General features: G+C 33.7%; 2 protein-coding genes across 5 annotated transcripts in view; one reads left to right on the plus strand and one right to left on the minus strand.

Moving 5' to 3' along the window:
* ptprz1b (protein tyrosine phosphatase receptor type Z1b) overlaps nt 1-20,530 on the plus strand; it is a 39,986-nt gene extending 19,456 nt beyond the window's left edge. Inside the window, exons 3-30 of one of the 4 annotated variants that reach the window (XM_052555053.1) lie at nt 573-752; nt 1,185-1,336; nt 1,967-2,062; nt 2,161-2,227; nt 2,324-2,481; nt 4,795-4,945; nt 6,242-6,426; nt 6,587-6,713; nt 7,635-7,687; nt 7,798-8,284; nt 11,039-11,183; nt 11,710-11,801; nt 11,978-12,066; nt 12,356-12,376; nt 12,550-12,646; nt 12,737-12,819; nt 13,445-13,579; nt 13,926-14,060; nt 14,511-14,674; nt 15,386-15,521; nt 15,608-15,754; nt 15,836-15,929; nt 16,915-16,988; nt 17,067-17,195; nt 17,320-17,469; nt 18,395-18,537; nt 18,611-18,746; nt 19,206-20,530. In XM_052555053.1, coding sequence (XP_052411013.1) covers nt 573-752; nt 1,185-1,336; nt 1,967-2,062; nt 2,161-2,227; nt 2,324-2,481; nt 4,795-4,945; nt 6,242-6,426; nt 6,587-6,713; nt 7,635-7,687; nt 7,798-8,284; nt 11,039-11,183; nt 11,710-11,801; nt 11,978-12,066; nt 12,356-12,376; nt 12,550-12,646; nt 12,737-12,819; nt 13,445-13,579; nt 13,926-14,060; nt 14,511-14,674; nt 15,386-15,521; nt 15,608-15,754; nt 15,836-15,929; nt 16,915-16,988; nt 17,067-17,195; nt 17,320-17,469; nt 18,395-18,537; nt 18,611-18,746; nt 19,206-19,340 — 3,761 coding nt within the window. In that variant the 3' untranslated portion in view covers nt 19,341-20,530. The remainder of the gene's footprint in view (nt 1-572; nt 753-1,184; nt 1,337-1,966; nt 2,063-2,160; nt 2,228-2,323; nt 2,482-4,794; nt 4,946-6,241; nt 6,427-6,586; nt 6,714-7,634; nt 7,688-7,797; nt 8,285-11,038; nt 11,184-11,709; nt 11,802-11,977; nt 12,067-12,355; nt 12,377-12,549; nt 12,647-12,736; nt 12,820-13,444; nt 13,580-13,925; nt 14,061-14,510; nt 14,675-15,385; nt 15,522-15,607; nt 15,755-15,835; nt 15,930-16,914; nt 16,989-17,066; nt 17,196-17,319; nt 17,470-18,394; nt 18,538-18,610; nt 18,747-19,205) is intronic. The other 3 variants (XM_052555054.1, XM_052555056.1, XM_052555055.1) reach the window with 3 other exon arrangements.
* A 543-nt stretch (nt 20,531-21,073) lies between these two features.
* On the minus strand, nt 21,074-22,464 carry LOC127956831 (NADH dehydrogenase [ubiquinone] 1 alpha subcomplex subunit 5). Its single transcript, XM_052555057.1, has 5 exons — nt 22,387-22,464; nt 21,770-21,814; nt 21,510-21,626; nt 21,322-21,387; nt 21,074-21,235 (listed from the first exon to the last, which is right to left on the minus strand). The coding sequence occupies exons 1-5, from the start codon at nt 22,405-22,407 to the stop codon at nt 21,134-21,136; spliced, it is 351 nt and encodes a 116-aa protein (XP_052411017.1). The 5' UTR covers nt 22,408-22,464; the 3' UTR covers nt 21,074-21,133.
* Nucleotides 22,465-24,089: the final 1,625 nt, after the last annotated feature.

The following is a 24,089-nucleotide window of genomic DNA, read 5'->3' on the forward strand; positions in this document are numbered from 1 at the left end:
ACGAACGACAGTTTTTAAATCTTTATAAGAAATCTAATATTTTTTTAGAAATATATATAATGTTTAAAATAATATAAACATTTTAAATAAAATATTATTAATATTTATAATATTTGTATACTATTTAATTATATATATATATATATATATATATATACATAAAAAAATTGTGGATAGCTGCACTTTTTTGTATTTCATAAAACTACTTTTTGTAGCATTTTTATAGTTCTTGTATAATTATTCTACATGCATTTTGGATCTCATAGTAACTGATTAAAATAATATAGTCACATTACAGGACTGTTTAAGGGAATAAACAAACTAAAAGGCAAGGCAGAAATATATGTATATATATATATATATATATATATATATATATATATATATATATATATATATATTACCTAAAAGTCAAAATAAATTCTGGTGAATATTTGGTGCATTAATTAACACAGCATATCTTTACCTGATTTGCTTCAAGATTGATGTCTGACAAATTGCTTTTGTAAGTAGCTTTGGATAAAAGTGTATGCAGTTATTAAGATTAGAATATTCACCATTATTCTTCACAGGGGCCCTGAACCAGAAGCACTGGGGAAAGAAATATCCGGTGTGTGGCAATGCCAGGCAGTCTCCTATTGACATCAGTGAGGAGTTCACGCAGGTCAGGGTTCAGTACCAGAATCTGCAGCTGGAGAACTGGGATCAACCAACCACTGAATCCACCACCATCACCAACGACGGCAAAACAGGTCTGTGGTGTTCCCATCTGTGATCTAGTGCAGATGAAACGTGTCTTGCATTTGAAATCCCTCTTTTAACCAGCACTCCCCACAGCGATGGCCTGCGATGAATGCAATTACAACCTGAGATTAATCAGCTGCAGACGCTGCTGAAGAATCAAATCTTCTGGTGTTTCTTTCTCATACCTGTGAATGTTAGCTGGCCGTCTTTTAGAGGGTCTGTGCTTTTACAGGAGCGCAGAAGAAAAGCTGGTGCTGAATCTTTTGTTCTGATTTGACACCGGGAGAGTGAGGGATTATTCCAGCACAAAAGGCAAAGCTTAAAATGAATCTTTTATCAGCGATGAAATATGAAATATGAGCAATTAGGCATGCTGAAAGAAGAGCACAATTACGCGTCAAGCGGTCCTTGAGTTTGTGTGTGTGTATCGTGTTTCTCAGTGATAATCAGTCTGAACGGTCAGTACTTCATAAGCGGAGGTGGGCTCAGATCCAGGTTTAAAGTGGGCAGGATCACGTTCCATTGGGGCCGATGTAACGCCACTTCAGACGGATCTGAACACAGTCTGAATGGAAACAGGTTCCCCCTGGAGGTAAAGTTCAACACACGTCTGAATCGCCATAAATCACTCTCTGTAAGACTGAAAATAATGATGGTAAAGCATCAATGTGTTTAATATTCATAATAATGTGACATAATTATAAGTGTAACAGTATTCAGTGGAGAATATTCTGGGAGGAATTTAATTGAAATTTTATAGAATTTAATGTTTGAACTGTGGAATTATTATTATTGTTAGGGGCAAGGCACCGAAGGTGTGATGTATCCATTGGCGTTCTTTTTCTTCTTCTTCTTCTTCTTCTTCTTCTTCTTTTTCTTCTTCTTCTTCTTCTTCTTCTTCTTCTTCTTCTTCTTCTTCTTTTTCTTCTTCTTCTTCAATATCCATTCACTGTATTTCCAGCAAAAAAAGTATAAAATAATAATAATAAAAAAAAAAAAAAAAAAAAACTTCCTTTCCAAGTATTTAATATATCCCATTACTGGGGTATATAATTAAACACAATGAAAAATAAATTAAATATCTTCCATTCATTGAATTTCCAGCAAAAAAAAAAAAAAAAGGTAATTTAGTGGGTAAAAATGTGGTTTTATGATTTTATGTTGACTCTAAGCAAAATTCATTCAAAAAATGAAATGAACTGCAGTTGTTTCTCTCTCACAGATGCAGATCTATTGTTTTGATGACGAGGAGTTTGAATCCATCGACGAGGCGATAAGTAGCGGAGGAAAGCTTACTGCTGTAGCTGTCCTTTTTGAGGTGACATTTTCATCCTGCGAACCATAAAAAACACAAACACATCTGTATATTAACTCATATCTGCAACCCTTTTATCATAATTTTATCAAATTGTTTAGGCCAGTATTGAAGACAACCAGGACTATGCAGCCATCATTGAAGGAGTAAACAGTGTGAGCCGATTTGGTAAATCTTTTTTTTTTTTTTTTTTAAGATTACATCCACAAACTTTTCATTATTTCCAACTGCAATAAGAAAAACACAAACATGCTTGTATTGAAGGTAAAAGCAACCCTCTGGAAGCGTTTTCTCTGCTGGCTCTGCTTCCTCAGTCCACCGAAAAATACTTCATGTACAACGGCTCACTGACCGCGCCGCCCTGCTCCGAGAACGTGGAGTGGATCGTGTTTAAAAACACAGTGGCCATCTCAGAAACACAGGTCAGGACATACATTATTCTTCTCATAGAACAGCCCATAGAACCACTTGATGGAAAGTTATGAAATTTGGCACATAGATAGAGAATAGTCTGAAAATGAAGCACAATAATGGATTCTCAAACTCTCTAGCTCCACCAAAAGCTCAAATTTGAACTCATGCTTATAACTTGAACCGAAAGGGCTGGAAACATAACACAGAAACAAAACGCAGTCTTCACCAAAACTGGCTCAGATCATCTTCACACCGTGCTGGCAAACTGTTGTTAAAAGGTTTTTTTAATAGATCAAACCAAACTGGGTCGATTTTCTTCTTTAGCTTTCGTTCCCTCTTCTGTTATTGAGTCTATGGAAACCCACAGAACAGCTTGGGAGAAAGTTATGAAAATTGGCACACAAATAGAGGAAGCCTGGATAGTAATACCACCAAATGTAGAGTCTTTAACTAAAACCCTGTAGTGCCAGCAATGGCTCAAATTTGCACTCGTATTTATGCTAATATCACTTGAGCCATAAGAGCTAGAAGAGCTTCAGATTCCTTCACTCAGTACGATTTGATTGCATCCTAAAATGTCATTTTCCATCAAGAAAATGTAGAATTTGTCAAAAATATGGCTTTTTTATCCAATTTTCCCAAAAAAGGTCACAAATCATCTTCAGACTATGCTTGGAATAGGGTATTAAAATCTTTTTGATAGATGCAATTGCTCTCATATTAACTCATCATTGAATTTGATGGCGTAGACCAACTGGATCTGAGGATGTATTTCAGCTTCTTATTTGGTTTCGGGATTTGAGTCCATGGCAAGCCATAGTAGGCTTGCAAGAATTTGTCAAATTTGGCACACAGATAAAGAATAGTACGAACATCAACCACAGCAAATTTGGAGTCTCTAACGTAAACTCTCTAGCGCCACCAACAGCTCAAATTTGCGATCACATTTATAGTAACTTTTAAACCATAGATCAGGCCAAGTGAGAAGAGTTTGGGGTCAGTATTGCAGCCACTGGCATGATTGTGTGTGTGTGTGTGTGTGTGTGTGTCAGAGGGAGAGAGAAACCTCTCTCCTAAAAATATAGCATGGTGAATTCATCCCTGACAGCCCCTTTAAGCTATTCTCTAGCAGACGGAGGCGTGCATTAATATTTCAGCTGGCCACAGCCTGACGTGTGGATCAGAGATAAGCTCTGGATGTCAGCGAACAAAACTTTGCCTCTCTCATCCAGCTGCACTTTAAAGCTCAGTTTTCAGATGCGAGGAGGTTTTTTTGTCATGCGGGTGTGCTGCTATTTTTTCTTTGCCCCGTGCCTGATCCACTTTAAGCACAGACTGTTTCTTGAGCATGAAATTTTCATGCTGAAGTAAAGCTGATGAAACCTCTGCTAGTTCATCGTGTCGTCTGATCTCGTTACTGACCCGCAACTGCATAAATTCACTCATGCACTCATTTATCTCGTTTTCACTTTAATTGCAATCAGTATAAAAAAAATATAAATATATGAACTTGATAGTAATGCTTAGTTGTGAAAGCAAATTCCGATCCTTGCTGTTTTATTTTTGTGTAATGATATTTGTTGTATAAAGCTCGTCTTGCACAGTATAATGTCTTCTTGCACAAGAAAATCAATATGTATTGATTGATTGATTGGCTATACTAACTCACTAGTTACTATAGTCAAACTATACTAACTAGTGAGATTATGTACATTGTTGCTTATGTATTTGATTATTGTCTTTTATCTAATTTATAAAATTTATAAAAAAATTATTTATTTTCCGATATTTTATCTATGTATTATGTAAAATGTTTTTTTTATATTTAATTTAATTTGCAAAAAATATTTAACAAAATTTTACTTTATTTATATATTTGGTTTATAGATTATATTTTCAATGATCTTTCTTATATTTTATGAAATTAATGAATTTAACAATTTTTTCTCTCTTTTATATATTTTATGTTTCTTGATTAAATTTTTGTGATCCTATATATGTTTTATGAAAAAAAAAAATCATATTTAATATTATCTGTAAAACATTTTATTCTTTTTACACATTTTACTAAATTATGTATATTTTTTATATATTTTATATGTATATTGACTGTTTTTAGAATTTATAATTGTTGTATGAAAAACATTTTTTTTTATTCATTATTTAAAATATTTTATGAAATGCCACTATACTATAATAATAATAATAATAACTATTTTTGTCTGTATTCTTAATTATTTAAGTTCCTATTATTGCAATATGGAATTATTGCAACTGGATGGTCTCATGGTCGTCTCCCGTGTTTTGGTGTGTGTTTGTAGCTGGAGGTGTTCTGTGATGTTATGACCATACAGCAGGCCGGATACGTCATGCTGACCGACTACCTGCAGAACAACTACAGAGAACAACAGCAGCAGTTCATGGGACAAGTGTTCTCGTCCTACACCGGCACAGAGGAAGTTCCTGCACCCAGTATGCAAACCACACACACACACACACACACGGTATAAAATAATGATCATAGAGGAGTGAGAGGTCAGACCTCCTCCTCTGACCGTGGACACACATGCGTTCTGCTTTTTAAAACCCTGCAGTGAATGCCTGTTGCTAGGTAACCCTACTTTGGCATTTTTCCAAGAAAACAAATGCACCATTTCTGTTTCAGACAGAGCTGATTGAGAAGCAGTTTTCTAAATTATTGCTATTCGACTGAAGTTAACTGTTCTGCAATAACCTGATATTCTCTCAGGCTCTCCATCTGGATATTCAGAATATAACACACTGTCTAGTGTCTTATTGCTTGGAATTGTTTTCCCTCTCAATAAATAAGGCTAAGAATTATGTTTACTTAGTTTTAAATCTTCTTAATATATTTTATGTTTATTGAATATTTTTTGATCCTATTTATGTTTTATTAAAAAAAATTTAAAAATGTTTTACAATTTATTTTATTTAAAAACACACACACACAAACACACACACACACACACACACACACACACACACACATATATATATATAATTTTGTCAAAATGTAACTATAATAAATTTTTACTTACTTATTTACTTATTTTTATTAAAAATAAATGTCTATAAAGAATATATTTATTTGATGTTATTTAACAAATATTTTATACAATTTAGTAAAAAGAGTGAATTATATATAACGTGTACATATTTTATACTCATATTGAAATATTTTAATTATATTGTATGAAAAATAAATTGAATTTGATATTATATAATAATATTATATTTTACAAAATGCAACTATATTGTTTATTGATTTTATTATTATTATTGTAAATTTTTTTTACAATTTTTTTTATTTAAAAACACACACACACACACAGACACACACACACACACACACACATATATATAATTTTGTCAAAATGTAACTATAATCTTTAATCAATTTTTACTATATTTATCTTCTTTACATTTTTTTTATTAAAAATAAAAGGCCTATAAAGAATATATTTATTTGATGTTATTTAACAAATATTTTATACAATTTTGTAAAAAGAGTGTTTATAAATTATATATAATGTGTTTATATTTTATACTCATATTAAAATATTTCAATTATATTGTATGAAAAAGAAATTGAATTTAATATTATATAATAATATTATATTTTACAAAATGCAACTATATTGTTTATTGATTTTATTATTATTAATTATAATATTATTTAATTTAGTAATGACACTCTAGACTCTTCTCTGTGTACACAACTCAGTGTGGATCTCTTGTTGTGTTCAGTTTGCAGCACTGAGCCGCAGAACGTGCAGGCCGACTCTCAGAACTACACCGGGATGGTGGTGACGTGGGAACGGCCGCGGGCCGTCTATGACACCACCATAGAGCGCTACTCCATCACCTACCAGAGACTGCAGGGCAGAGACCCACCAAAACAGCAGTATCTCACAGACGGAGACCAGGATGTGGTGAGTACTTTTACACTTCAGCAGTGATTAATATAACAGTGATGAGTGAAGCACAGTAGGGACGTCTCACTCAGCGCTGTGAAACGATCGCTGATAGTTCAAGGGTACACTGGTCCTGATGGTTAGAAACAGATGTTATGGTTTGATATTGTTTTTCCAGGGAGCCATTATCCATCATCTGCTGGCGAACAGTAGCTATGTTGTCCAGGTGGTGGCGCTCTGCACCAATGGCTTGACGGGAAAAATGAGTGACCAGGTTATTGTGGACATGCCTCTCGAAGACCCTGGTAATCTCACAAAAATATCATAAATGCCTGCGTCATATTTTACACCAAAATCAGAATGTTTACGAAAGGACAATTATTTTCAGTTAGGCACATGTACAATAACATTAATGATGAAAAAATCTTTCTATATTAATGATATTGCATTATTTCCATAAAAAAAATATAAAGTATAATTAAAAAAAAGAATTGTAGTATGTTAGAATTGTACTTTACAAGTGTGCCTTAAAAAGCATTCAATAATAATAATAATAATAATAATAATAATAATAATAATAATAATAATAATAATAATAATAAATAAATAAATAATTGATATATATTAATCATGGTAGTGTTTTTTTACAGAATTAATGTATTAAATATATAATAATAATAATAATAATAATAATTATTATTATTATTATTATTAATGTCATTATTATTATATTAGTATTCATCATAGTAGCAATTGTTTACAGTTTATTTATTGATGTATAATAATAATAATAATAATTTGTATTTATTTATTTGTATTAATTTGTTGTTATTATCATTATTATTATTCAAGTATTCATCATGGTAGTATTTGTTTACAGAATTTATTTTTAATATTTAATATTTAATTATTTAAAAAAATTGTTTTGTTTCAATAAATATACTACTTATAATGAAAATTATATTATTATTATTATTATTATTATTATTATAAATATTTCTGTATTTTTCCGCGGGGGGGGGGGGGGGTGATGGTGCTTAATCGTCAGGGAAATTTTATACATTTTGTATTTATTTTTGGAGGGATAAAATATGACACAGATTTTTTTTGTGTGTGCTGTTCACCCTTTTGTATAGCGTGAATATTAATTTATTGTACAATTTATTTACATATTTGTAAAATTAATTTATATAAGTAATTTACCAATATTTTCTTTGATCTTGAAGTAAATGAGCTTGATCCCTTTGGCGATTTAACAGAATCCGAGGACTATAATGAGGTAAGATTTTTATGATCTACCTTCAGAAACAAAATCATAAATAACTGAACCATAAGCCTCATTATTTTTCATGAGCATCTTGATTAAAACATGACATGTTTGGTTCTCAGGAAACATCTCCACCTGTTTCCAAATCTCCGCCGGGCCGAAACCCCATCCGAGATTCCGGGAGTTCCATCTCAATCACCACAGCAAAGGACCAACCAGGCTTCCTGTTCCCCGTGCTCAGAACCACTGCTGTTACAGTCCGCCGGAAAATGACAGAGGAGTCTTCACTATCATGGTCACATGACCAAAACAAGAGCAGAAACGAGACCAGACGACCACTGAACAGACTCCTTCCAGAGGACGGCGGCCAGCCTCCTCACGGCAACATGCTGGTCACAGACGTCTACTATGAGGACAGCAGCACAAAAACCACACCAGCTCAGGATCAGGACCAAGAACCCTCAACCATGACGGCCCACACTTCAAGCAGCACCACTGAATCTGTATTAAACACAAGCGCAGCAGCTAATGCTAGCACTGCCAGCACTGGATTGGCCTTTACAGCATCTATGAGGATCGTTTCTCAGACCACTCAGCCCCTGTTTAACGGTAAGACCGGCTTTTTGGGGTGTCTGCTTAATCAAACATTTCCTAAATGCTAACTTGCTTGCAGGGAAATCACATGAAATGACTAGCAGTAGTACTTGGGTAGTTTAGTGATTAGAGTGTTTCCCAACTTTATTCATCTATTAACATCACCCTTGTAAAAAAAAGAAGTTCACCTTAGAATACTGAAGTGTGAACTGAATGTATTGTCTGTTAATTGCAGTTCCTAATCTTAAATAGTTTAATAATAAAATATGCTTGTCTTTTATTAAAATATATTTTGCACATTTGTAATGATGAAATAGCAATTAAGTACATTGAAAATATTTTAACTTTAAACAATAATAAATAGCACACTACAGTTCAGATGCAATTAAGTGCACTTCTTTTTCAAAAAAAAAAAAAACCTTTGAGCTACAAACCATTGATACTGTGGGTATAGGAAATGCTTTTGTGCTGTAATTTAACTACTAAAGCAGCTCAGCATGTATGTAGAATTATCACCTGCAAGCAAATGCAATCTTATATAAGTTATAAAAAATTACAGGTTTACACTGTCTTTCCGAATCTGCAACTCCTGGTTGGGAATCACTGTTTTAAAGGGAAAGTTCAGCCAAAATGAAATTCTGTCATCATTTAATCACCCTCAAGTTGATCCAACAATCACAAAAGATCATTTGAAGAATGTTGGCAACCAAACGGTTGACGGTAGCCATTGACTTCCATAGTATGGAGAAAAATACTATGGAAGTCAATGGCTACCGTCAAACATGTGGTTACCCACATTCTTGAAAATATCTTATTTTGTTTTCAGGATGAGAAAGAAACCCACACAGGTTATACAGATCATGCATGAAATATCAGAAACACTCAAGGTGATGGTGGTGCAATTGTTACTGTATTTATTTACCTTGTACCACAAATCCTCAAGATTTTAATGCACATGCTGGACTCTCTCTTCTCGGGTGGTTTGCTCACTGTTCAGATGTTGAACGCGGTGGTGGTTCTTCTCTTGCTCCTGTGCTTCTTTATCCTGCGCATGGTGATGGTCCCCCTTGGTGGTGGCTTTAGGTACTGCAAGTTAAATGTAGATTAATTTGGCTGGATTTGATGCTTCCAAACGCTTCTTTCCTCCGCCATAAACGGCTCTTCAGAAGAGATTTGAAGTCTAAACTCTCCAGACGTGTTTGTTACAGCCACATCGTTCAATGATCAAAAGGTAGCGATGGTTCACGAAGCCTCAAATCTCTATGATTCCTCAACCACTCTTTTGGAGGAGGGCTCTGCTCAGCTTCCCTCTTCAAGAGAGTTCAGCGGATCGGGGTCCACAATCTTCCTGGAGGAGCTCGACCGGGAATGGGAGCTCGACCAAACCCGGTCGGCTCTCAAAGACCCCCCTCTGAGCTTCAGCGGTAGATCTGAAGATGAGAACCGAGAGGGACTGTCCTCTACTTTCTACTTTGAGGGCGAGCGAGAGGCGGCCACCACCGGAGAGCCAGAGAACCGGGTGTTTCTGTCATGGGTGACCTGGTCAGCTGAGTCTGAGTCTGGCTCTGGTCAAGGAGGGTCAGTGAGCTCTCAGAGCGATGATATTCCCATACAGCTGGTAATTCCTCAACTCACTATCCGAGAGTCAGAGGAAGACCAGAACGCAGGTAAAACAGGCATGTGATATCAAAACAGCATTAGGAGAGTGCAAAACATGACTTCTTGTGTAATTCTTGATCATTTCACTGGGGTTTGATCCACAAAAATGGTAATAACACTACAAAAAAGTATTTTCTTTGTCATTTTGACCTCTGTAAAATATTGTTAATTCAAGCAAAATGTGTCTTGTTTTAAGGTTGTAAGTTGTTTTATATTTTAAATATATTTTATAAAAAAATTAAATGAGATTAAACCAGGGTTGTTATTATTAACCAAAACTTACTTTAATTTAAATAACTAAAATATTAACTAAAAAAAAATAAATAAAAAAAATAATATATATATATATATATATATATATATATATATATATATATATATATATATGTTTTATTTCTACTAGTTGTGAAGACAACATTTCTCATTGTCACTTAGTTTAACTAGATGTACTACAATATCAATCAATCAACCAATCAAATAAAAAATAAAATTAAATAAAAATGTATAAAATCTATATATAGGCATTTTTGACCAAAATGAAATATATATATGTAAACATAAATAAATAATAGTATCTCATTGGTACTAAAATAGCTCTGGTTTATGCTTAAAACATAAATAAATATAAATATAATAATAATAATAATAGTAATCATCATCAACATCATGGGCATGTATATATATATATCCCAACTTAATCCATAGGAAGAAACTAATTTTATTTTTCATGTTTTGTTATTCAAGTATAAACCTAATTTTGATGTTTGTTTGATTGTTTGTTTCAGAAAACAATACTCTACATGTTAAGTTATTTTTCTTCTAAAGTTCTCAAGTATTTAGATATTTTACTGAAAAACAAGACAAAAATAATTTTTGCAGTGCACAGATTTGCAAAATGATTTAAGATGAGAAAATATTGCAGTCAGCATGGGTTTTTATTTTAACACACTAAATGCTATTACACCTCTTGGTGAACTATATAGCAGCTGGACTCTTGTAGCTCCTTGAATGTGCTGAATATTGTGTAATGTAATGAATAATGTGTTTATTATTGAGATCATTGATTAATGGATGGGTTAAGGACAGTTTTGCTCCTGTTTCCCTGATCAGAGGCGAGTAACAGCAGTCCGGAGTCTCGTGTCGGGATGGTGGGAGGCGTAGAGAAAGAGAAGAGGACGGTTGTTCCCCTAGCTGTGGTTTCCACGCTCACTGTCCTGTGTCTGCTGGTGCTGGTGGGGATTCTCATCTACTGGAGGTATAAGATCTTCATTCACACGCCAGTATGTCAGTGTTTGCTTTCATATTACACGTGCATGGACATGCTTTCCCCAGTTCACAGGAGAACATGTACAGGTAACATTTAACCTAAAATCAAAAGAAAAAAGTGATGTTAGGAAATGTTTTGGAGCATTTTATGACAGTCAGGCAAATTCCCCACAATGTTCACTGCTGTGTGTGTGTCCTCTTGTTTTTGTGCCATATCAGGACACAACTCTGTATAATCACATGGGTATGACACAGGTATTACAAGGTGACTTATGAGGACATAACCCATGTCCCCATTTTTCAAAACGCTTATAAATCATACAGAATGAGTTTTTTTGAGAACCATTACGCCTATGGGATGAACACACTTTTCACAGAAACAAACGTGTGTGTGTGTGTGTGTACTTGTGAGTTGTTGTTTTTTTTGGTCCCTTTATTTGGATTAAACTATATTATTTTTACATGATGAGAGTAAACAATGTGTGGGAATTGAATGTTCCATCTTTATCTTACAGAAGATGCTTTCAAACAGCACATTTTTATGTAGAGGACAACATTTCAGGCCGAGCCATATCAGCCCCATCAACACCTCTTCTTCTGCCTACCGGTAACAAAAGCTACTCTGATCAAAAGACTAGATTTTATTAGATTAATTAAAGAATTCATTTCATGCCTTGTCATCTATTTTTTTTTCCAGATAGTGTCTTTTTTGTATTATTAATGCCTTATTAGCTATTTATAATTTCTAATGTTTCTAATCTTTTTTTTTTTTTTTTTTGACAGCAGAGGACAATGAAGCTCTCCCGGTAAAGGAATTTGTAAAACACGTTGCTGATCTTCACATGAATCACACATTCTCCAAAGAATTTGAGGTACTTGTGATATTTATCACTTCTTTACATTTCTTGATGCGTAAGCTTAAACATTGCACCTTGTTATGCAATATAAACATGTCAGATTGCATTATTGCATTAATGTCATAAATTCATGATTATGAGTGCAACGGGGCAGCATGTGAAGGGTGATATACAGGCGTCTGCATGGACACACACAGAGTCTAAACCCGTGTGTAGCATGAACACATATGCACCTGCACTGGCACCTTCTGTTTGTCCCGGACTTTCATTGTGCTTTTCTGCATTCTCACCCCTCCCTTATTAGATCTTGAAAGAGTCTTACGAGGTAAGACACATCTCCCTTTGTATAAGTGTTTCTTGTTCTTTTGCATTGTTGTTATTCTTCTGTTCAGTGTATTGATGTGCATGGTTAGTATGCATGAAAAAGTGTAATAGTTTGGTAATGGTTATGATTTGAGTTATGATTTTGTCAGTGACGGGATGAAATGTTTTTTCTAGGAGATTCAGAGCTGCACGGCAGACATCAGCATCACTACGGACAGCTCCAACCATCCAGACAATAAGAGCAAAAACAGATACATTAACATCCTGGCCTGTATGAGATGTTGTGTCACTCATCCATAACAATATAAGAGGTGCATTGATATAGAAAAAACACCACTAATATGATTTTTTGTACTCTCAGATGATCACAGTCGAGTTAAACTCTTGCAAAACTCTGACAAAGATGGAAAGACAGGGGACTACATTAATGCCAACTTTGTGGATGTAAGTGTAAATTTTACACTACATTTTAAATGCTGTAATGATAAAACATTATTGTTTTTGCAACATATCTGATATAGACTACCATTCAAAAGATTGGGGTCAGTACATTTTTTTTAAAGCATCTTTTGCTCACCAATGTAAAGTAAAATCATTAAAATTTTGAAATATTATTACAATTCAAAACAACAGTTTTGTATGAGAAAATGTACTAAAATATAATTTTTTTCTGTGATGTAAATCTGAATTTCCAGCATCATTACTTCAGTCTTCAGTGTCACATGATCCTTCAGAAATTGTTCTAATTAGCTGATTTGCTGCTCAAGAAACATTTCCCATTATTGTTGAAAACAGTTGTGCTATTATTTGATATTCATATGCACGGAAAGTTCAAGAGAACAGCAATTCTATGAAACAGAATTTTTTTGTAACATTATAAATCTCTTTAATGAAATTTTTCAATTCTTACTGATCCCAAATTTTATTTTTTATTTTATTTTTGAACAAAAGTGTACTTTTAATAATTGGACACAATTATCAGCCGATAGTTTGCCAGTTTGCTTTATTTATTGGTCTGTCATTGGTGTTGGTAGAAATGCTCATGGTCTGATTGTAATGATTATTTTAGGGCTACAATCAGCCGAAAGCATATATAGCCGCCCAGGGTCCACTGAAGGGCAGTCTGGAAGACTTCTGGAGGATGATATGGGAGCAGAACGTGGGTGTGATTGTCATGATCACTAACCTGGTGGAGAAGGGCCGGGTAATGCTTTTAGAACTCTTAGATTAGATCATTTGGGTACACTCTTAAAAATAAACCTTTCGGAAGCAATGCAACTGAAGAACCATTTTTGGTTCCCCAAATAAATTTTCAGTGAACAGTTCACAAAAAGAACCATTTTTTTTCTTAGTGTGAAGAACATTTAAAAAAACCTACCTTTTCTGCTATATAGAAGATTATTCGTGGAACCATCAATGCCAATAAAGAACTCTTATTTTTTATAATATATAATAATATAATGAAATACATGCAAAATTGATTTAAAACAAAAAAAAGTGGTCAGATGAGACTCCTGATTATATGTACATGGTGTGTGTGTGTCAAACAGAGAAAATGTGATCAGTATTGGCCCTTGGAGAATCAGGAGGACTATGGCTGCTTCCTAATCACGCTGAAGAGCACCAAAACTCTTGCCTACTACACGCAGAGGACGTTCACCTTGAGGAACGTTAATGTCAAGAAGGTCAGTGACTAGGCCTATGCCACAAACCCTTGAGGATATTCCCAGCTAATGAAGAACGCTCTCAGAAGGTTCTGGCAAGTTATGAACAAATGTTATTTTAGTATCATTAATAGAGTTATCTGCTTTTTACTTGTATTCCAAAAACAAGTAATTTATACATAGTTTATATAATATTTTATTTCTGAAGTGGTTTAGTTGGATGTTCGCCTGATGTTTTTTCAGTGTTTCTACTTGTTGCAGAATGTTCAAAGAACTTTCAAATGTAACGTTATAAAATGGAATCTTCCTTTAATGCTGCAAAGCAAAACAACATTTTGAATGTTCAGAGAACATTCAGACATAATGTTTTAATGACTTAATGGAAATATTAGAAAGATGTTCTTTAGAACATATTTTTTTATTAGTTGGGTTGTCTGTTCTCAAGACTTTTCCCTGTTTTTCCCCCGTCAGGGCTCACAGAAAGGCCGCAGTCAGGAGAGGACAGTGCTTCACTTCCATTACACTCAATGGCCCGACATGGGGGTCCCAGAATACACTCTGCCCCTGCTGTCGTTTGTTCGGGCGTCCTCACAGGCCAGGACCAATGATATGGGGCCTGTGGTGGTGCACTGCAGGTAGACATCAGTTTTTAGTTATAAAGCATAGGTGAAGTCATTATGGTCATCGATTTGACTCTTTGGACGAGAACAAAACCTGAATTAAACTGAGCTGGATAACATTTTCTTCTTTCATACTGACTTCTCTCAGTAATTAGTTTCATAATTGATGAACACTGACACTGTTGAAGCTTGTTTCTAAATAAGAATTGCAAGTTGTAAACTCAGAATTCAGAGAAAAAAGTGAGAACTGAGAGATGTGATCTCAGAATTCCAAGAAAAATGTACACTCACAATTCAGAGAAAAAAGGGAGAATTGTGTGGTTGGAAACTCAGAATTCCAAGAAAAAAGTATGAATTGTGAGATTAAAGCTCAGAATTCCAAGAATACTCGTAAACTCTGTATTCCAAGAAAAACATACACTCAGAATACAGAGAAAAAATATTTTGGAACATGTCATGAAAAGTAAGAATTGCAGGATGGAAACTCAGAATTACAAGAAAAAGGTAAGAATTGCAAGTTTAATTTTAGTTATTTAACCCCTTTTAATCAACACTGAATCAAACGGAGTTGAATGAGGACACCATTCTTCTTTTAGAGTTGTTTTACTGCTGAAATACAGTAGTATTATATAAATAAAAGTCACTTGACTTGAATTGAGCTAAGAATTTATAATGGCGACATACATTAAGATGTCATTTGAACATGTTTGAATGTGTGATTTGCAGTGCCGGTGTGGGAAGAACAGGAACCTACATCGTGATCGACAGCATGCTGAAGCAGATAAAGGAGGAAAACACAGTGAACATCATGGGATTCCTCAAACACATTCGGACCCAGAGGAACTATCTGGTGCAGACTGAGGTTCGCCAACATATATCATTTCAAAACATACCTTAGGATGTCACGTCACACGTGAAACATGAAACATCATATCTGTGTGTGCGCAGGAGCAGTACGTCTTCATCCATGATGCTCTAGTGGAGGCCATCAGAAGTAAAGAGACTCTGGTCTCGTCCAGTCACATCCACACATATGTGTCTGATCTCCTCACACCAGGACCTACAGGAAAGACCCGCCTGGAGAAACAGTTTAAGGTGAGACCTTTTTTTCTCGTGATTCCACCTTAATCATTATTACGCGGAGCAGTTCATTGATCTTTTCTTTTGATTCTGTAGCTGGTCAGTCAGAGCTGTGCAAAACCCAGCGATTACACAGCGGCTCTGAAAGAGCTCAACGCATCAAAAAACAGGACGTCTTGTCTTATGCCTGGTGAGTGTGCAATATAAGTGGTATAATATTTATTTATTTATATTAAATATATCATATAATATCTATTTATATATAACTATATAGTATACAAAGAGAAATGGTAACCTTTTGCTTTGGAGAAAAGAATCCTCCAAAAGCATAAAAACATAAAATGTAACCTGTTTTTATCAATAATTTTCAATATTAAAAATAAATAAATGATTTATTATAAATATTGATATTATTTATTAATTAATCATGTATTTATATAAATACATAAATATATACTTTATATAATTATATTATTTTGTATTTCTTTAAAATAGAATTGATTGATGTTATTATTTTATTCATTATAAATATTGATATTATTTATTAATATCATAATTATTTATATACATACACAACTGTTTAAAAATGAAATCGCAACCTGTTTGTTTGTTTGTTTTTTTATTGATGATTGGTTTATTTATTTACTATATATATTCTTTATTATACATATATACAGTAATATATTTTATATTAATAATGTTTTATATAAAATTATATATTTATATAGTATAACAGTAATATCTAAATACATTAATATAATAGAGATACTCAAAAAGATACCTGCTTTTTCCAATAATTAATTAATTTATTTATATTTAAATTTATTTGTTATTTACTTATGTATTTATTTATTTTATATAGATATTTTATTTAATTTATTAATATGTCACATTAATTTATATGCATGCATAAATATATAAAAAGAGAAAGGCTGACCATTTTAAAATAATTATATTCAGTTATATACAAATGTTTATAAATATTCAATATTATATTTATTATATCTATTTGTATAAATTTTTTAAATATCATATTTATTCATATACATACATAAATACCATATATTGTATGTTTTCCTGGTTCCTTCCAAAGATTATATTCAGATTATGATCAGAATATATTCAAGATCTTTAGTTTAGTGAACCTTAATGGCTGATCTTCATCTGTGCTTCAGTGGAGAGGTCAAGGGTCAGTCTGTCTACAGGTCCTGGAGAATCATCAGACTACATCAATGCGTCTTATTTAATGGTAAGACACTTGTTCTCATGCTCCTGTTTCGATTCTTAAGTAATATTGTGCTACTGAACAAGTCTGTGTTGTTTACAGGGGTACCATCAGAGCCAGGAGTTCATCGTTACCCAGAATCCTCTGCCAAACACCACACAGGACTTCTGGAGGATGATCTGGGATCATAACGCACAGATCATAGTTTCTCTGCCAGATACACAGAGCTCGGTGAGTTTCTCACACACACACACACACACACAGACGCACACACGCACACGCACACACACACACACACACTTCTGAATGCATCCGTATGTAATAACTGAGGCCTGTCATTTTCTGACCGTCACAGAGCAGAGAAGGAGAGTGTGTGTACTGGCCCACTAAAGATCAGCCAATCAGCTGCGAGACCTTCACTGTGACCTTCAGAGGTGAGGACAAACTGTGCCTGTCCAATGAGGAGTCACTCGTGATACAGGACTTCATTTTGGAGGCCCTGAAGGTGAATAAAACTGAATTACTTTATGAAGCCAGCACTCAGTATTTGGTGAATCTCACAAAACCTGTCAATATATACATATAGCATAAAAAAACAATAACGTATTTTAAAACCCAATACAGGAAGATTACTAAATAAATAAATGACAGTTATGGTTGTGTTGCCTTTTTTAAATAAAAATGGTTTAGTACTGTAATTTTTACTATATTACAGAATATAGAATTATTGAAATATAAGAACTTCAATAAAACGCATGGACATATTACAGTACAAATGACAATTCATAATATTCTAAAAGATTATAATTATTGTTTGCAATATTTTTAATTCATAATATTATAAAAGTATAGTTAAATCGTAATATAATTGTATAACATTGTATTATGTAATTTAATATGTAAATGTGAAATAATCAGTAAAAATTGAGTAGTATTTGCACTGCCTTTATTTTGAATTTTTTTTGAATTACTGTAAATTTTACTATAATATAATATTGAAATGCCTAAACACTTTAAAAATTAAAGAAAAAACTTTAGTAAAATGCCTGGACACACAACAGCAATGACAAATTTTTAATACTGTAAAATATTAATTTTTAATATATATAATTATTATTAAGATATTCTTTACAATATTATTAAATTATAATATTACAAATGTATGATAATTAATATTATTTAAATATTATTTTGCAATAATGTAATTTTTGTAATGTAAAATAAAAAACCTGTTAGGTGTGAGTATAAGATTTTTAATGCAAAAGTATATAGTCTGGTTGTTTTTTTTGTGACATTCACAACAAAAAAACAAAGCATTTTAAGATTTTCACATTTAATGTTTCTGAAAGCAATGTTTTATACTGGACATTGCATTTCAAACTGAAGTATTTAAGTGTGTGGAGTGACAGAAAGGTGACTGTATTTGACAGGACGACTATGTGCTGGAGGTACGGCAGTACCAGAGCCCTCGCTGGCCGAACCCGGACAGTCCCATCAGCAGCTGCTTTGAGCTCATCAACATGATCAGAGAAGAGAGCTCGCGGCGAGAGGGACCCGCCATCATCCATGATGGGTAGAGTCTCACAGCATTTCTCCATCAGTGACTGCTATAGAAGAGTGTGTCATTCCTCACGGTGTCTGTGCAGGTCTGGAGGGACGAGTGCTGCTTTACTCTGTTCACTGACCACCCTGGTTAACCAGCTGGAGGAGGAGAACAGTGTGGACGTCTATCAGACCGCCAGAATGATCAACCTCATGAGACCGGGCATCTTTAATGATATTGTAAGCTGAATGAAGTATTAGTAAAGTCTGTTTGTGCATGGTTAAGGGAATAGTCCACTTACAAATGAAAATGTGCTCCAAATGTCCTCTCCTCAGGTCATCCAAGATGTAGATGGCGTTGTTTCTTCATCAGATTTGGAGAAATGTAGCATTCCATCACTGGATCCTCTGCAGTGAATGGGTGCCGTCAGAATGAGAGTGTAAACAGAAGATGGCTTTTTGGCTTCAGAAGATGTTTATTAATGGACTGGAGTGGTGTGGATTATTGTGATGTTTTTATCAGCTGTTTGGACTCTCATTCTGACGGCACCCATTCACTGCAGAGCATCCTTTAATTTGAGCAAGTGATGGAATGCTACATTTCTCCAAATCTGATGCAGAAACAAACTAATTTACATCTTGGATGACCTGAGGGTGAGTGAATGTTGGGTGAACTTTTCCTTTAATATCTTCCTGCAGGATCAGTATCAGTTTCTCTACAAAGCGATCCTGAGTTTGGTGAGCACCAAGGAGGACGAGAGAGCTCTTCACTACTCGGAAAACAACGGCACGGTTCCCGCCAACCCCTCAGAAAGCCTGGAGTCTCTCATGTAGCATACAGAGCTCTGTCACACCTCACCCAAGGAAACGTACACTGAGTCAAGAGAAAGTCGTTTTTGAAGCCCTCCCAAAGTCTCTACACGGACTCTGTGGGTACAGGATATACTGTCATTTGGTCTTTTATTGTGCCTTTTTGTTACCTTTGTACTTTCAAATTCTTTGATATGATATTATTGTTGTAACTAATGCCAAAATTTCTACTCTTTGGAAAAGCAGTGACTGCTGTATTGCTGGTGGTGTCTTAGGTTTAGTCGGACATAACTGTTGAAGAAATATTTATAAGTAGCAGGGCAGATGATTTCATATTGTATCTATTTTGGGGGTAAGAAATCTTAGATATAAAAGCGTTCTTGAAAGTAGCCTCATAGTACAGAAGAGAGAGGTGTGATTCTAATATATAAAACCATCGGCCACACCAACAGACCAAAATACATTTATAAGACTAGCGCTTCTTTTTTTTTTTTTTACTATGTTTGTTATTGTAGCAGTTTCATTTTTAATTGTAGAAATTCAAGATTTTTTTTTTTTTTATTAACTTAGTTGATATGTTGTAAGAGACATTTTCGTACGATTCTAATTTGTAATGTTTAGAAGTCTTACTGCATCCTTCTAGATTTAAATCAGCGCCGTTTCACATCTCAATATCTCCATATTTACAGCTTTTATTTAAATTGTCTAATCACTTAGGTGTTTTGTCAAGCATTAACACAGGATGTACTTGGATATAAGAAAGAAAGCACAGGCAAAATAAACAAAACAGGATTTCATATGCACATCATTTCTTCTAGTGCTTGCCATTTCTTAACATTGTATTTTCTTCCACTGAGGTTCTAAACTGCATAACCACAAAATGTATGCGATTGAATTGAAATACTTTTGCAAAAGTGTCAGTATGACAATCTTTTTTTGTTTTACTGTTTACTAGTTCTTATAAAAGTGACATTGAGAGACTACATATTGAAAGCATGTCAAACCAAAAGCATAAAAATGTAGAAACGTGATCAAATTGTTTTTCTGCCTTTTTATGGAACTGATCTAAAAATGTAATATTTTGGTTGAAGCGTTTCATGATTCTTGTTATACATTTCTATTTTCAAGTTATTGAGAGACAACATGTAATAATAACTAACATTAAGTCTGTAGGCAAGTCAACTTACTGAAAGTAAATAAATGGAAAAGCATTAGTAGTTTGCTCTAATTATGTTTCCAACCTTTTTATGGTATTGATGCTATTTAGTTTAAATTTTACTATTTGAATGAGTTACATTTTTTTAAAGTTTCCTAATTCCTAAAACACGTTCAGATTTCATGACCTTGCAAATCCCTAGACAAATTATATAGCACAAATTCATAAAAATGCAACACCACAAAATATTGATTAATTTCAATATTTTCATTGCATTATTTGTGTTTTTTATTCATCTTAAAATGGATTGGCTTCTGAAGTGTATTTTTGGTCATTTATAGCTGTGCCGACTTCAAATCAAAATTGATTTTGCAATATATATTTTACTCTAAATGAGGCCATCATTGAGCCAATTTTTTTTTTTTGCTGGCTGTTTAAAACTTAAATAGTGATCAACTGTGTAATAGATTATGCATATCTCATACCTCACATGAGCTCAAAATATTTTATTGCATGTCTTAGAAATGATGAGATCATATAAGATAGAATTTCCAACTCTGACAAAGAGCTGTAAATAAAAGAAAAAAAGACAATGCACAACTTAAATGGACAATTTTTATATTTAATATAAACATACTATGCACATGAACATCATGAGACATCAGATGGGCCATTTCCACTGGTTCGCCGGTGATTCCTCTACCAGAGGCTCCCACGGTTTCCATTCGGTCATCTTCCTGGACAAAGCCAGCTCCGCCTCGGCCTGCAGACACCAGACAGACTGAGGTACAGCACACTGTATCCACCTTCTATAAACGTACTGCAAATGAGGATTTAAGATCTTCTAACCTGTGAAATAACCTCCTCAATCTGTCCACAGTTGATTTTCTTTTCTAGCTTTACTACATCTGGCTCCTTTATGGCAAAAAAAGTGACAAGCATACAAAATCAATACAATCTCTTTTATCAGTTAAAGATAACACTTCAATCTAAATATCATTTGTTTACCATAGTGAAGTATATTTTCAATATCTTACAGATTTGACATGGTTGAACCTCTCGGTGATCAGTTGCTCTGTGTATTTCCTGTAGGCAGCATCCTGAGGCATGGTTTGTAGAGAGCCCAGGATCTTTGTGTACAAAATGCGAAGACGCTTCAGGAGAGAAAACAACTATTAAATAGCAGGCATTGGCAATCACATATGCACAATTCCTCTAAATTTAGCGAGAGATAACAAAACAGACAGTACATGCGGATAAAAATTAGAATTAATCGAAATAAAATAAAAACACTCACCTCATGTGGATTGTGGGAGACGGCAAGGCCAACCAAGCCTGTGGTCTAACAGAAACAAAAAAGATGCATATTCCAAAGTATGAACATTACTCTTTAACGAAATTAACAAACGGTCAAAACGATTATTCGACATTTAACAATTAATACACGAGACGTGCATATTCATTTAAGATGAATATTTAATTCTGAAATGACAATTCCACAATAATGCTGTAAAGACATAAACGCATGTATGCATAGTCGTATAAATCTTACGATGAAGTGTCAAACACACATCTTGATTTCCCATGCATGACATTTACAGCTCCAAAAGGACATTAAACCGTCAAACGAATCACTTGTATCATTTTAAACCCTATTTTATGCACGATGGCGATGATTCAGGTTTCACTAAAGCCGCGTTTCCACCGCAGGAACTTTACCCAGGAACTAGGGACTTGCCATCACGATCGACCAAAACAAAACACGACTCACGCATTAATATACATGAAAACGATGAGGACAACTGTACAAAAAAGGCAGAGATATTCAAACGCTCCATTATTTAAATACGAGCTTCATTTACAGATGAAAAGCAATAGTTTTCATGAATATATTTTAATGACCTCCGAACGTACCTTCTTGATCAACCCAGCCATTTCTGCCTAACGCGAGAGTCAACAACACAACTTCCGTCGCCTGAGTATGACGTCAGTTGCTCGCTTTCATTAAATATGAGGCAGTGCTATTTTGTCTTTATTTCTTTTGTCTTGCAATAAAAAAATAATATATTATATATATAATAAAATATATTAAATGTTATTTGTCTAATTTGTTAATTCTTTTAGTTAATTTCTCTATGTCATCTTAGTTTTAAACATTAAATTATTGTTTTGATAATTGTTTTATAAATTATTTTTATCTTACTTTTTTTTTAGCCCTCTTAAAATTAAATTCGTCTTGCTAAATAATCCTACTAATAATAATAGTGTAAGTTTCAGAAAACTGAATTATCTGAATACTTAAAAATTACTTAAAATTCTTGCCTAAATGTAGGAGGTGATTACTTGCTCCCTCTTGTGGTTATTTTAATTTATATGAATATATTAACAAAATATATTAGAATTTTTCGGAGATGCTGTAATCAGTAATTTATAAAATAATGATAAATGTCAGATAAACTAGAATCAGAGGAAAGTTAAAATTCACACAGTCCTGTGGTGACTGTGTGAATTGCAATACTGAAAATTATTACTACAGGTAGCTATAATTTCTACATAGAGGAAGATCTTGTTTTAAATTCATTTATAAATGACTAATTACAGCACCACAAAAAAAGCCTTTTCAGAGAAAAACTATGCTAAAATAAATAGATGAATATATTTGTAAATCTATTTTAAAATCTTAACAGTCCTGATTACTTCTGTTTGCATCCTTTAAAGGAGACATTTATGCCCCTTTTTACAGTATGTAATATAAGTCTTTGTTGTCCCTATAATGTGTCTTTGAATTTTCAGCTCAAAATACTTCACAGATCATTTATTATAACATTATTATAACAAAATGCCAATTTTGAGTGAAGTCAGAAACACTGTTTTTGGGCCTGTCTCTTTAAATGCAAATAAGCTGCTGCTCCCCGCCCCCTTTTCCTGAACAGAGCTGCACCATTACGTCTATTGTGGTATTGGCATATAATTAGTGAAGAGGGGATCTATTTCTGCATTTATCTTTTATGAGAGACATTGATGTTAATCATATTAGCATGTACATAATAGAAACCCAATTAAGGATACTTATGGTCAAAGTTAGACGACATTTTAACAGTAAAATGAATTATATTTTATTTTAAAAGGGCTAGTGCCTGGAAGCTTCATTATGGTCACCAAACATCATTAGTATAACCTAAACAATATTCATGAGCACATCCATTCCATATTTTATTGGGTTCTTTTGACATATTTTTATGTCAAATATATTAAGTGCAAAACTTCTGCATTGTAAAAAGGCAGATGTTCCAGGATTATTAACATTCAAATCAGTCAAATTGATTTGGTTCCAAAATTGATTAAAAAATTGAACATGAGCAACAGTTCCTTGCACATTAAGCACAAATATAAACATTGAACATTATGCAATGATCCTCATTTAGATAATGTGTGTTTATATCAGTCTTGCACAGTTTATTATGTGTCATTATGTCTCGGTTTTAAGAGAGCAAACTGTGTGTTTGCACCATGTGTGATTGTGAGCCGCTAAACTTCAGGGAACTCAAATCCTTTCACCGTGTCAAAGTGACCCGCATTCTCAGAGTGCCAAGAGAAAGCAGGTCAGCACTAAATAT

The sequence above is a fragment of the Carassius gibelio genome, chromosome B4 (assembly GCF_023724105.1).
Source record: "Carassius gibelio isolate Cgi1373 ecotype wild population from Czech Republic chromosome B4, carGib1.2-hapl.c, whole genome shotgun sequence".
Classification (NCBI taxonomy): Eukaryota; Metazoa; Chordata; class Actinopteri; order Cypriniformes; family Cyprinidae; genus Carassius; species Carassius gibelio.